The sequence below is a fragment of the Lineus longissimus genome, chromosome 17 (assembly GCF_910592395.1).
Source record: "Lineus longissimus chromosome 17, tnLinLong1.2, whole genome shotgun sequence".
Taxonomy (NCBI): domain Eukaryota; kingdom Metazoa; phylum Nemertea; class Pilidiophora; order Heteronemertea; family Lineidae; genus Lineus; species Lineus longissimus.
The window spans coordinates 11,893,210-11,905,385 of NC_088324.1; the positions used below are offsets into that span (position 1 = coordinate 11,893,210).

The window sequence follows — 12,176 nt, forward strand, 5'->3', positions numbered from 1 at the left end:
CTTCTTCTACGCGTTCAAGCTTTTAGACAATCCAGTTGTTGGTATCTCCATTTGAACCTGAGGGTTGTTGCATTTGGCCATGTGGTTTTTTCCGAGGGCTTCACACAGTGGGCAGTCCTGTAGTTCATAGCTCATTGCCATATTTTCCATTTTGTTCTCGTGTTTGTTGATGTTTCCTTTTTGGTACCTGTGGAATAGGTGGTGCCACATCCTGCTGTGTCAACTTCGGAGTCTTTTGTAACTTTCTCTTTCCTTGTAGTTGATGATAGCTGGACTGAGGTCATGGTCCAGATTATTTTGCTTCAAATGATTTCTTGTATGCTGCTTTGATGGTTCGTCAAGGTATAGCTGTCTTGCCCTGTTCAGCTCCTTCCTCCCAGTTAGTCTGTTTCCTGTGGTTATGAGAAGAGGTACATGTAACATCACCCCAAGGAAAGAAAACAAGCCAACTCTGACAAGCTTACACAGTAGAAAATGTGCGAGAGCTATAATTAAATTTACTTCAGTGTAATTCATTTGTGGGAGTTTAAGGCTCCAGAGTGATCACTTCCATCTCCTGAGTGGCTTACAAAAAGTTACTATAGGGCCGTTTAGACGACAGGCGAAAAGACCGCATTCGGATCGAATCTGGATGAATCCGGATTAAAACCACCCAAGGCGATGGTACCTTTTTAGTCCGGATGCAACCACATTGATCCGGATCTTTTTGCGTTTACACGACGAAAAATTAATCCGGATTCGGGACGCATCCGGATTTTTTCGCGTCGTCTAAACGGCCCTAATGAGGGAGATTGCCTAAAAAGTCATTCCATTAATGGCTGAAGAAAAACTCTTTACCAATTAATCTTGGTTTTCCACCGAATAAACTTTGTTACCATGACGACACCACTCACTTGGGATAGTCTGTTTGCTGGACGCTTCGGAGCTGTCGTCTGGTAGATGCCTATTGGCAAGTTATATAGTGTGTGTGCTTGTGTGTGTGGGGGGGGGGGAGTGATTGAATACAAACATTTGCTAATACTGGCTAGTGGACAATGTCAGAGTGACAGTCAGTGCAATTAAAAATGCCAGTCGTTTTTTCAACGTAAATGCTCACCAAACCAGATTCGCTTCCTTTCAGTTGTAGGGTAGCAAATGATTTATCAAGCTAGCCTTGGCAAATGAATTCATTGTCTTGTTTGTTTGATGTCTTGACTTATGGTGCCTTATCAATATTGGTGATAGAATATTAATTGGATGATTAATTAATTAAGTATACATTGTGTGCTTACTTCTATGACCCATTTACTATTTACGCAGAAATATTCAAAATTCATGTTTATGGTTATTAGCCTGCTATGCACAATTGATTATGATTTACCAGTACAAGCATGTTACAGCTCAGAAATTGGTCACAAGAACTTTGGCAGTCAGGAAGGAAAATTCCAAATTGCTACTGCTCAACTATCCAATCACAAGTCGACACTCTTCCAATGTTCAACCACGCTTCCCACTTTGCCTTCGGCAATCATCTCATCAGTCTTCGTGTGACCTCCTCTTCACCATCTCCTCTCTTACTAATTCTCTCAATGTGTTGACTTACGCCCCTCATTACTATCTTTCTAATTATAATTCTCATCTCAACACTTATCCTCCCCAAGGACCCATCTTGTCTCTGTGACACTATGCTAAACTAAGTATCTGTGTGAATACTAACAGCTATTCTCTACCCAAGAGGGGTTCTGTGCATCTGGTTAAAATGTCAAGCAGAAACAGTAAGAAAGGTTTCTGTTAGTTTCTGTTACATTTGAAGTTCTTGACCAGTAAAGGTGTAAAGGTGTGATTGCACTACGTGGTACATCTGTGAACCTCGACCTAACCTCCCCTCCTGCTAGGTGGCCCTGTTCATAGCATTTACCCTTTTGACCCTCTCAGTGCACTGCAAATTCTCAACCAAAATTTTGATACTTATCACTGTTAATGTGTTAACCATCCTTCATTACAAACATTAAACACTCCAATTAAGAATCTTGTCAACACTTCTCCCCAAGCGGATTGTATCAATTCTGTGGCGTACTTGTCTATACTCTACAACCTCTAAGAGAAAAGGTCTTGGATCTGGTGAGAGAGATTTTTCTGTCTGTCCATATGCCATTTGTTGGACTGTGGTACACCAATTGTGTTTCATGCCATAACCAGTTCCTTTTTGCCCTCTCATGATCACAGTGATAAACATCATCACTATCACTGTTAATGTGAGGACTAAATCCCCCATTACCAACTTTCTGATTGGAGTTCTTATCATTACGCTATCTCACCCTTTGCTCATGCAAATCGTGTGACATGATGCTGAACTATCTAATGGTGAAAATGCTTGAAGCTTCCACTAGGGATGAAGGTGGGACTGATAAGTTTTAGATAATTAGTTATGTTAGACATCTGTTTATGTTCACTTTGGCTATCAATGTCGTGAAACGTCTAGTTATTGCTCCAAAAGCCATTTCATTGCAGACTGGAGATGGCACCATATTCACTTTTTCTGGAGGAAATGTTTCAGCTTGAGGTCTATTCATTTGTCATTTCTTTGTTTGGTGCAGTTGAGGAGGACCTCGGAAGTCGTCCATTTGTTGATTGACTAATTCTTTCTGGGTCATGGAACAATTGGATAGATTATATCTTTCCTTAAATGCACATTCCTTGTCAAGTTATTCCGGGTCTAGGGCAGTTGGATGGTGGGCATATGCAGGACACATTCCTTTCATAGTTAATACCTAGCTTTCACTATCTAAGACATCTTCACACTGCAGGGTGTTCACGTCATACAAATGGCCTTGGTCTGAACCCAACTAATTTGGTTTGCAGAGTTTGACAATTTATTGTCTACGCAGTAATCCCCAGTGGTACGCCCATGGGATCACGATATTACTGTTGCCTTGTTATGGCCATTACTTATTAGTGTGTGGTGCTCATTTGAGAAAATTGTCTTCACATACGTGGTTGGTGTTGTCACAGGAAGCTTTTATGAGGTCTGTCGGTGGTCAGTAATTGTGATTGCAGGATTTGATGAGGGACATCTTTTGAATATGTTAAGCAATGAGGAAATTGGTGATTCCTCTGACAAATGTCATATGGGTCTTGTGCAATCAATGTTATCTCGAAAAGCTAAGCATGGAGCTGTAAATTTAGATGGACCATACTCCACAAAGTAACATCTACATTGTTCCATCAATATAGTAGGCAATGGTATGGCTGTCACAGACTACGATAGTGTGGCTCAAGTTTACATGAACATCAATGGTACTAACATTGTAATCAACTATGAGTAAGCTTTGTCCCTTTTGCCATGCTTACCAACAAAGTTTTGGCAGCCAAAACCATCAGGTGCTGCAGCAGCAATTCCCTGCCTTTAAGTGACTTGCCTGCGGTGACAAGCAATGTCCATGTTGGGTATCGGGCGAACCAATTACAAGGTGTGAATCCTTAACCACTGGACCACACCTTTTAGCTTTTTTTACACTGCATCGTACCATATCAATGTGGAGTGATGGTGTGAAATATTGATAGGCCAACACTGTCACTGCTGGTTAGCAACCCATTAATTATTACTGCTTAAGTGATTCATGCGCCGGTAGGCTACAGTTAGTCATTGTTATAGGTGGTCCTCGGGATGTCATTTTTGTCTCGTTTTTATGCCTGTTCAGAAATATTGCTGAAACTGACTGTTGATTCATTTCCATGCAGAGAATATTGGTAAAAACGTTTTACTATGATGACGAATTGTATTGCCATAAAAAACATTTGAAGCAACCATATTGGCTTACAACAGGGCAAGCTGAATAACATTTCTAGAATGGTTTTAGGTTTTATCTTTCATTAGATTGTAAAAATTTAGTAAAATTAGTGTCACTTTACTCAAGTTCTCTTCAACTTGAAACGATCTATTCCATGCTCATTCGAGTAATGCCTGTCTTCTTTTTTGCAGCTTCAACCCTTTGGATCTAAGGTATGTACACGATATGTTTACGAACCACAAGGGTGTATGCCAAGTGCAGAACTAAAATCTTGGACTGACCAGAGCTCGTCCAAAAAGCTGTCAATGCCAACAATTTAGGTAGGATGCGCAAAGATTATCTTAGGAATTGTATAGTTTGGGCAGGTTCTAGTTGCTTAAAGATTTCAATTTTGTGGTAGATATGGCTATGCCCTCAGAAAACTTGCTATCATTCCTGAGTTAAATACTTATTATATAGTAACCTAGCAGTTAAGAATCTAGTTTATGAGTATAATCGTGGTCCGGCAACTAACTTGTCATGTATTTGTGAAGGCAGAAAATGTGAAGTTCAAAATTTTACATGTGCTTAGTCAATCCATTATTTGGTAATGAGTAAGTTCAGTTCATGACATTTTATGAACTTTAAATTCAATATATTAAAATATCAGTGACTGTTTCTTTCTCCCTTTTAAAAATTAAAATACATATAACTTCTATAACGTAATTGTATATATAGATTTTGAGTTTTCACAATTACTTACAGTACATGTTTGATGTTTTTATGGATATTGGCCACTTTTGAGTTCATTTAGACACCATGTTAAATTGGAATTCAAGATACCAATAGATTACAATCAGGTTGTATTGATTTCGTCAATATTTTATTTGCTGTTTTAATAATTTGTTATCAAGTATGATTGATTGTATCTTTCTATTTCTGACAGAAATTTTAATTTCATTAGAACACAAAACGAATTTGTCTTGTTGGCGAGGATATCAGTTGATAGGATTATTGAATTTAGATGTCTTGACTAGACTATACTGGTGCCCTACTATGGCAAAATATAGAAAGTGCACTTGGACAGGAAAAATATTGATATATGTAAGCCTATGGTTTGGTCACCGCAGTCTTGTTGCCATCTGCTGCCCCCAGGTCTCTGCATAGGAGACAATATGCATTGAAATATTCATTAATTGTTACTAGCTTCGAGGTAATGTCATCAAGTTAGTTGTTTTCATGGACATCTGTGACATTGCTTGGTGAAGCTATGAAAGTGTGTACGCATACGTGCGTATGGGCAAGAGTACAGAAAGCTTTTAATGTGTTGTGATCAAATGGTATTAGAGGTCTCAAGTAAGACCCCAAAACCAGGAGACTCTGTTGGTGTTGATTTTTGTTTGCCATGTGAAATGGCATCATGTTGCTGGTCATTCACTTATATCGTAGGTAGCCTGAGGACATGCGAAGGTGGATGTACAGCGTATGAAAAGTGGCCAGTTTCCGCTAGCTTGAGGGCTGTGAATGACTGGGGGGGTGGTATGTTAGCCTAAGGAAGTGCCTCGGCATTTTCCTCGATCTGCTGCTGTGGGGAACTTGTAGCAAACCTTATGTTAGAATAGAATCCTCTAGATAACTTCAAATGACAACTGTCCTTGGCAGCCTACAGAGAATCGTTTGCCTTTGGTTGAACTTGTTTAATTAGAAGGCTCTTTTGAGATGGTATTGTTGCCATGGCGATATGAAATAAACACTGTCCGGACATTCTATGGTGTCTGGGATCTGATTTACTTGTGTCTTGTATGGGAATGTATCAATATCGGTTTCTCTCATGAAACAAGTTCTGATGTGAACTCAACATAAGAAAAGCTGAGAATACGGCTTCAAGTCAGCCCTTGGTGAAAGTGGCTTGACATCTCCCTGAGTTTGATAACATCACAAAGTAGACAAATACAAATACACACAGTCAAATGGATTATGTATGGATCCAGGAAAGCTGAAAAATCCTGTCTCAGAAAATAGCCATACAGACAAAATACATGTCTTGTAAACCAATAATGTTACCCTGGATTCTCTCAGGAAATTCTCATTGGGTTTCTAATTACACAAGTCATTCTGTTCACCCAGTATCAGTGTTCCAAAGTTGGGTGTGTAGAAAAGAACAGTTATGACAAGGAAGGTTCACATGAGTGACAACCATTATCCTCTCGAATGCTCACTTGATTATCTGCCATCATCACATTCCAAAATGATACATCAACATCAACAACATTATCTCATTCAGATAGGAGTGTCAAATGTATTTGTCTTCAAACATTGTTCCACTGCTACATGGATCAATGTTTAGTTTTAAAAGAAAATTAAGCACGGGTGTCTCCTTGATCTGCAAACTTCAACAGAGATTTTTTGACTCAAATGTCTGTGGTAACAATTATTTTATAAGGTAGGTCAAGTCGAGATCACTGCAGATTTCAATCTTCTGTAAAAGAAATGTGTATATGTGTATGTGTTGTATACTTTCCTGGTAAGGGTGTTTTTGACTAGCTATATGCCCTCCCCTTGATTATGTATTCCGGGTGATTTCTAGTTCGCTTATATTGTCTCACATTTAAGTTGCGTTTATAACGTTTATAACAAAGCTGCATCAGATCTATTACGTGGACATGAGCTACTTTGTTTTAATGGCTGTTGAGATCCATAATAATTTCTGAAATTGATACCCACAAATTTTTAATTAGTTTAATGAAAATCTCAAAGTGCAACATCATGAACATCAGTGATGAGCTGGAACCTATGCTGAATTATTAAACGTCACATTTAATTTATTTGATGCGGTAACACTGTTTAAAAAGAATTTTTATCCTTTGTGTTCTATTAGTTGTTTAGTTGAATAATCCATAATAATTTCTAAAATTGATACCCCACAAATTTTAATTAGTTTAATGAAAATCTCAAAGTGCAACATCATGAACATCAGTGATGAACTGGAACCTGTGTTGAATTATTAAACGTCACATTTAATTTATTTGATGCGGTAACACTGTTTAAAAAGAATTTTTATCCTTTGTGTTCTATTAGTTGTTTAGTTGAATAATCCATAATAATTTCTAAAATTGATATCCCACAAATTTTAATTAGTTTAATGAAAATCTCAAAGTGCAACATCATGAACATCAGTGATGAACTGGAACCTGTGTTGAATTATTAAACGTCACATTTAATTTATTTGACGCGGTAACACTGTTTAAAAAGAATTTTTATCCTTTGTGTTCTATTAGTTGTTTAGTTGAATAATCCATAATAATTTCTAAAATTGATACCCCACAAATTTTAATTAGTTTAATGAAAATCTCAAAGTGCAACATCATGAACATCAGTGATGAACTGGAACCTGTGTTGAATTATTAAACGTCACATTTAATTTATTTGATGCGGTAACACTGTTTAAAAAGAATTTTTATCCTTTGTGTTCTATTAGTTGTTTAGTTGAATAATCCATAATAATTTCTAAAATTGATACCCCACAAATTTTAATTAGTTTAATGAAAATCTCAAAGTGCAACATCATGAACATCAGTGATGAACTGGAACCTGTGTTGAATTATTAAACGTCACATTTAATTTATTTGATGCGGTAACACTGTTTAAAAAGAATTTTTATCTTTTGTGTTCTATTAGTTGTTTAGTTGATGTAGTTAAATGTGTTTATGTTTCTGTATATCAGGCACCTCCATGAACACGAAGAGGATGTCCGGTGAGTTGGAATCAAAATGCAAATTGCAAACATCAGCGACTTGCTTCTTTTTATCAGTTTCTCTATCTTCCTGAATGACGATGCCCTAACCTCAACTTTTATCAGATCTAGCATCCAATTTATGAAAATGTTCAACACAAGCCAAAGGAATTCTAAACTTTTTACAAGAAATCACCCGGAAATTGGACAAAAGAGGAAAAAAACTGAAACTTAGTGTGCTAATGGTGCATGATTTTGGACAACTTTGGAAGTAATTCATACTTCTTCCTAACATTTTCGTCCTGCTCTATTTTCTCTTATTGGAACAAGTAGTGATCTACTTCACTTTTGGCAGTTTTGCTTTTAATTGTGTCAAATTTGTACATGAACATTTAGCGATGTTGCCATTTCTCACAATGCTCTGCTGCAATCTTTTGGAAGGATACAAAGAGATGACTGATACTGGACACCTTTCAACGATTGAAGTTGTAATAACATTATAAATGGGAAATTTAATATATTTCTCACATCCCAAAATTCCTAGAACTATTTCCCTTGCATGTGCCGAATTCTCATTTCGATGCTTGGGTGCCTGATACCTTTCTTGCTCCTGCATTTCTTCTGTTTTTGTGTTGAAGTTTCAATCCTTATAATGTAAACTACTGCATGCGATTGAAACCCTGCTTCTGCATCAAAATATCTATTTTAGGGAATTTCTAGCGTTCGTGAATTTTCCAAAAATTATTCTTTTTCTGCATGAGTTGTAGGGTTTGGAAAATGAGCTGTATGTCATAACTGATATTCCAGGTTTTCCACCAATCCCACTTCTATTGTGAAATCTTGATAATCTTGAATAATAGAATGAAAATATGCCTTCCTTCTCTTCTGCTCTTCCCTACATTAATGTGTAAACATGTTAATAAAGTCTGCAGGGTACAAAGTTTATGTGAATCTAATGTAGACGTAACTCGAGCACAATTTCCAGCAAAGGAATTTCAATAATTCAACTGAATTCATATTTGCGGGCTCTTTTTTGTGGCTAAATATTTCTTAATATTTATTTGCCCTTTAATTGTTCTATCTCTATAATCACTTTTATATACCTTCTTTCATTCTGACATTTTATACTTGGGTAGACTCTGCTAATGCCAGATATGAAATCTGAAATGCCTGAAAACATCTGCAGAAGAAAAACCATCAATTTGCAAAATGTGTAATCCTGTTTCCATCTAATGTAACGTTAATGTTTCAGTTGCTAATTTTCCCATAGCTTCCCGGACTTGTACCTGAAGCATATAATCCGACATAATGGTTTACAATGAAGAATAAATCTTCTATATCGCAATGCCAGATTCATTCTTTAATTCTATTATAAGTCTTGCTTTCAGCGAAATATGATTAACTAATGTTATTACTCTTTTGGACAGGGTATACTGCCAGATTCATGTTCGGTAACTTCGCTGACATGATCTGCAATTTTCTCTGTTACAGCATTTCCAGCAGCAATGTTTGTGTGCTCGTGTGAAAAAGCAAGATCTTTTAGAAGAAGACAGTCAGTTGGAACACTTTTTGTGTCTTTCTTAATGGTGTAGTGTCCAGTTGAATCTGCTGGAAGGCACTGTGAGTCGTACATTTCCGAGCTCATACAGAGGTCGGTTTTACACCAGAAAAATAGAAATGAGATGAAACAATGATGGCTAAAGCAATCATGTCATGCGGGATCCATTTCATTGTTGATACAACATTTGCTGGCTCTGTTTGCTAGCTTTGTTCAATAGCATGTCCTGGGTGAAATAAAATCTGTGAAACAACATCAGCTGGTTGCGTTGTCGTTACATTTACAATGCTCGCACGGGCTCTGGAGTGGTATATGACTCTGCTGGGATCTGACACCATCACATGGATTTATCGAAACTCTACTATCTCATTTTCTCTCAGTTCTTATAGTTGATTCCTTTGATAAGCTCACATGTAGTACAGTTTTTTCCGTTTCAGCAGCAATGTCACATTTCCATTACGATGTAGACAAGATCCTTTTTACGAAGACAATTAATCAGAACACATTGGTTTCTTTCGAAATTGCTTGTCAGATGCTTAGAATTGATTACTTTCTTGCTTTCTTTTATTGTATGGTATCAGTGATTTGTTTTGTATTCGTGACCAAGTTGATATGAAGGCGTTTGGGATTTATATTGCTGTTACATGTACATAACTGATCAAACTAAACCTAGTTCCCTAACTCGAAATTATAAGCAGAAATTCATAAGGGAGCTGACCTTATTCTACTTTGATATAGTCACATGAGACCTCTAATTGGACCCACATCCCCTGTCTATAGTCCCCTTTTATAATATGGTATGATGATTTTGATTGAGATGACATGGTGTGATGATGATGATTGCAATCATTTCAGCTTTTTATTCATCTGCGGCACTCAATTAGTGATATGCATTAGTAAGGCTAGATTAATCTAGAAAGCTTTGCTTCTATACATATAGGAAGTCCTCCCTGATTATGTAGAGTCTAGACCAGACCAAACAATCCAGGAAGTAGCAGCCACTGACGGAAGTTGTTAATGCAAATAACTAAATCCTTTGTAGTCGATCAGGTATCTTGGGGCAGGTCCCAATGGTCTCATTACTTGGCGTCTGTTGGCTGCAGTGATCAGGCTTGTTTTATTGATGGCTTTCGGTGGCAATGAAAAGTACTGTTAGCAACAACAAAGATCACAGGCTCTGCTGGGACATTCTGTTACGTGGTAGTCGGTCATGGCCAAAGAGACAAGGCAGCCTCAGACTGAGCTTGATGAAGACTAATTACTAATTCTTTTCAGTTGATCAATCTTGATAAATCTCCCAATGGTATTCTTGCTTGGCTGACATTTGTTTTATGGATGACTATTGGCGGCCAAAGCAGCTACTTGGATTCTGGTTGGACATTGTACACAATTGGTGGATAGTCAAGGCTGAACTGTGGTCAGTCAGGCAAGGATAGTTGCCAAAATGAGCTGTTTTGCCTGCACACTTGCTGATTCGGCTACAGCCTTGTCTGCAATCTGGACCACACTCGTTGTTACCAATGACCATGTCATATATAAAAGTGGCTTCGTGCAGAAAAGCACACATCTGTGCCTGTCCTATTTTCTCTGTCAATTTTCTCAAACAACTCGCTGTCTTTGTTTCACTAGGGCATAAGAGGCCTTTGGTCAATAATTCTGCTTCATTTGCAAAACCTGTGTTCAAGAGATCTGCACCTGAAGGATAATAATGGTTCAGCGGTTTCGATAAATATCAACCCAAAGGAGAAAGTATGACTCATTTATTCTCTTCTCTGGCAAATATAATTTCTTTGTGAATCCTACAGGTGGCTTTGAGCTGTTTGACAGGAAATTAAAAACCTAGGTAATCTAGTGAGAACATATTTACACTGGCTGGATATTGCTAGCAAATGGAAAATTGTATGCTCTCATGATGATGTGTCTAAATTACTTCATCAATTAATATAATGTGATATGATAAAAAATGATAATGATAAATCAACAGCATAAGATGGATGAGGGGTCATAGGATTAAGGTTTTTTGGGGGACAAAAATTGCAAAAAGGTTCAGGGAAATTGGACAAATTCCACTCCTTCTATAGATAGCAAGACTTTCCTTGACTATACTAATGTCACTTCGAAAATTACTACGCTTGCAGTCAGAATAAAGAGAATTAATCCTTGATGGACCAAAAAGCATACAGCTGTACTTCAGTTGCCAGCAGAATGCCATAATTATCTTTTCTTGTGAGTCAGTGGAAAGCCATCAGGTTCCAAGAGAAAGCGAAATATCACATATCATCTGAGTATGAAGAGCCATGGGTGAACAGGTAAAACAGCCATATGGCAACAAAACACCAGTAATGAGCTTTCCTTGTGAGTCAATAGGAATCAATCTTGTTGCAAGAGAAAATGAAATATCAAATTTCCCCTAAATAATGAAAGCCTGGAGGGTGACCAAGTGTTTACTGGCTTTTTCTAAAGGCTGCTTGACTGTTAGTAGGATCAAAATATGAAATAAACAGGCCAACCCCAAAAAAATTGCAAGAAAACGTTTTATGGTGTTATTCTGTAGATATTAGTCCAGAGAACAACATATCAAAAGTTGGCAGAAATTGAGCCTCCGCAAAGGGTCTAAATATGACGTCAAAAAAAGATGGCTGCCATCGCTAAAAAGTCCCATAAATCTTGCTCATATCCTATTAATATTGCTATTTTAACCAGTTAATGTGTGAAACATTCCTCTTATAACCATTATCTTAGTCAATTCATTATTCTGTAATGTTCCATATAGCGCAATGACGTCATAACATGACGTCCTGACGTCACCAATGACGTCATGTTGGAAACTCATATTTATCATTTTATCATGTTTTTGTGGCAGTTCAAGATATGTACTATACTAGAATTCAATTTTGTAGACAACCCCAGTCAAACCCCCAGTAAAACAGAGGGTACTTGAAAAACTGATTGCCCTTGGTGCGACAGCCCATAGTGCTGCCATTTACAACAAACATTCTCTTCTCCAGATTAGACAGAATAAGACAACAGCTTTCAATGTGATTCAGAGTTTTCAAAATTTTACCTAATCACAGTGTGTCATTGTGATTCAGAAAAGAACAAAATGTTTATAGACTAAGATACACCTTACAGGTAA

At 37.4% G+C, this 12,176-nt stretch overlaps 1 protein-coding gene across 6 annotated transcripts in view; it reads left to right on the forward strand.

Annotated features, from left to right (window-relative positions):
• Positions 1-12,176, forward strand: part of LOC135501220 (potassium channel subfamily T member 1-like) — a 100,763-nt gene that overhangs the window by 24,032 nt on the left and 64,555 nt on the right. For 2 of the 6 annotated variants that reach the window (XM_064793197.1, XM_064793193.1), the window contains exons 2-3: positions 3,962-3,982; positions 7,474-7,503. The exons of 1 other annotated variant lie outside the window; for it this stretch is intronic. In XM_064793197.1, coding sequence (XP_064649267.1) covers positions 3,962-3,982; positions 7,474-7,503 — 51 coding nt within the window. The remainder of the gene's footprint in view (positions 1-3,961; positions 3,983-7,473; positions 7,504-12,176) is intronic. 3 more of the 6 variants (XM_064793204.1, XM_064793195.1, XM_064793201.1) reach the window with 2 other exon arrangements.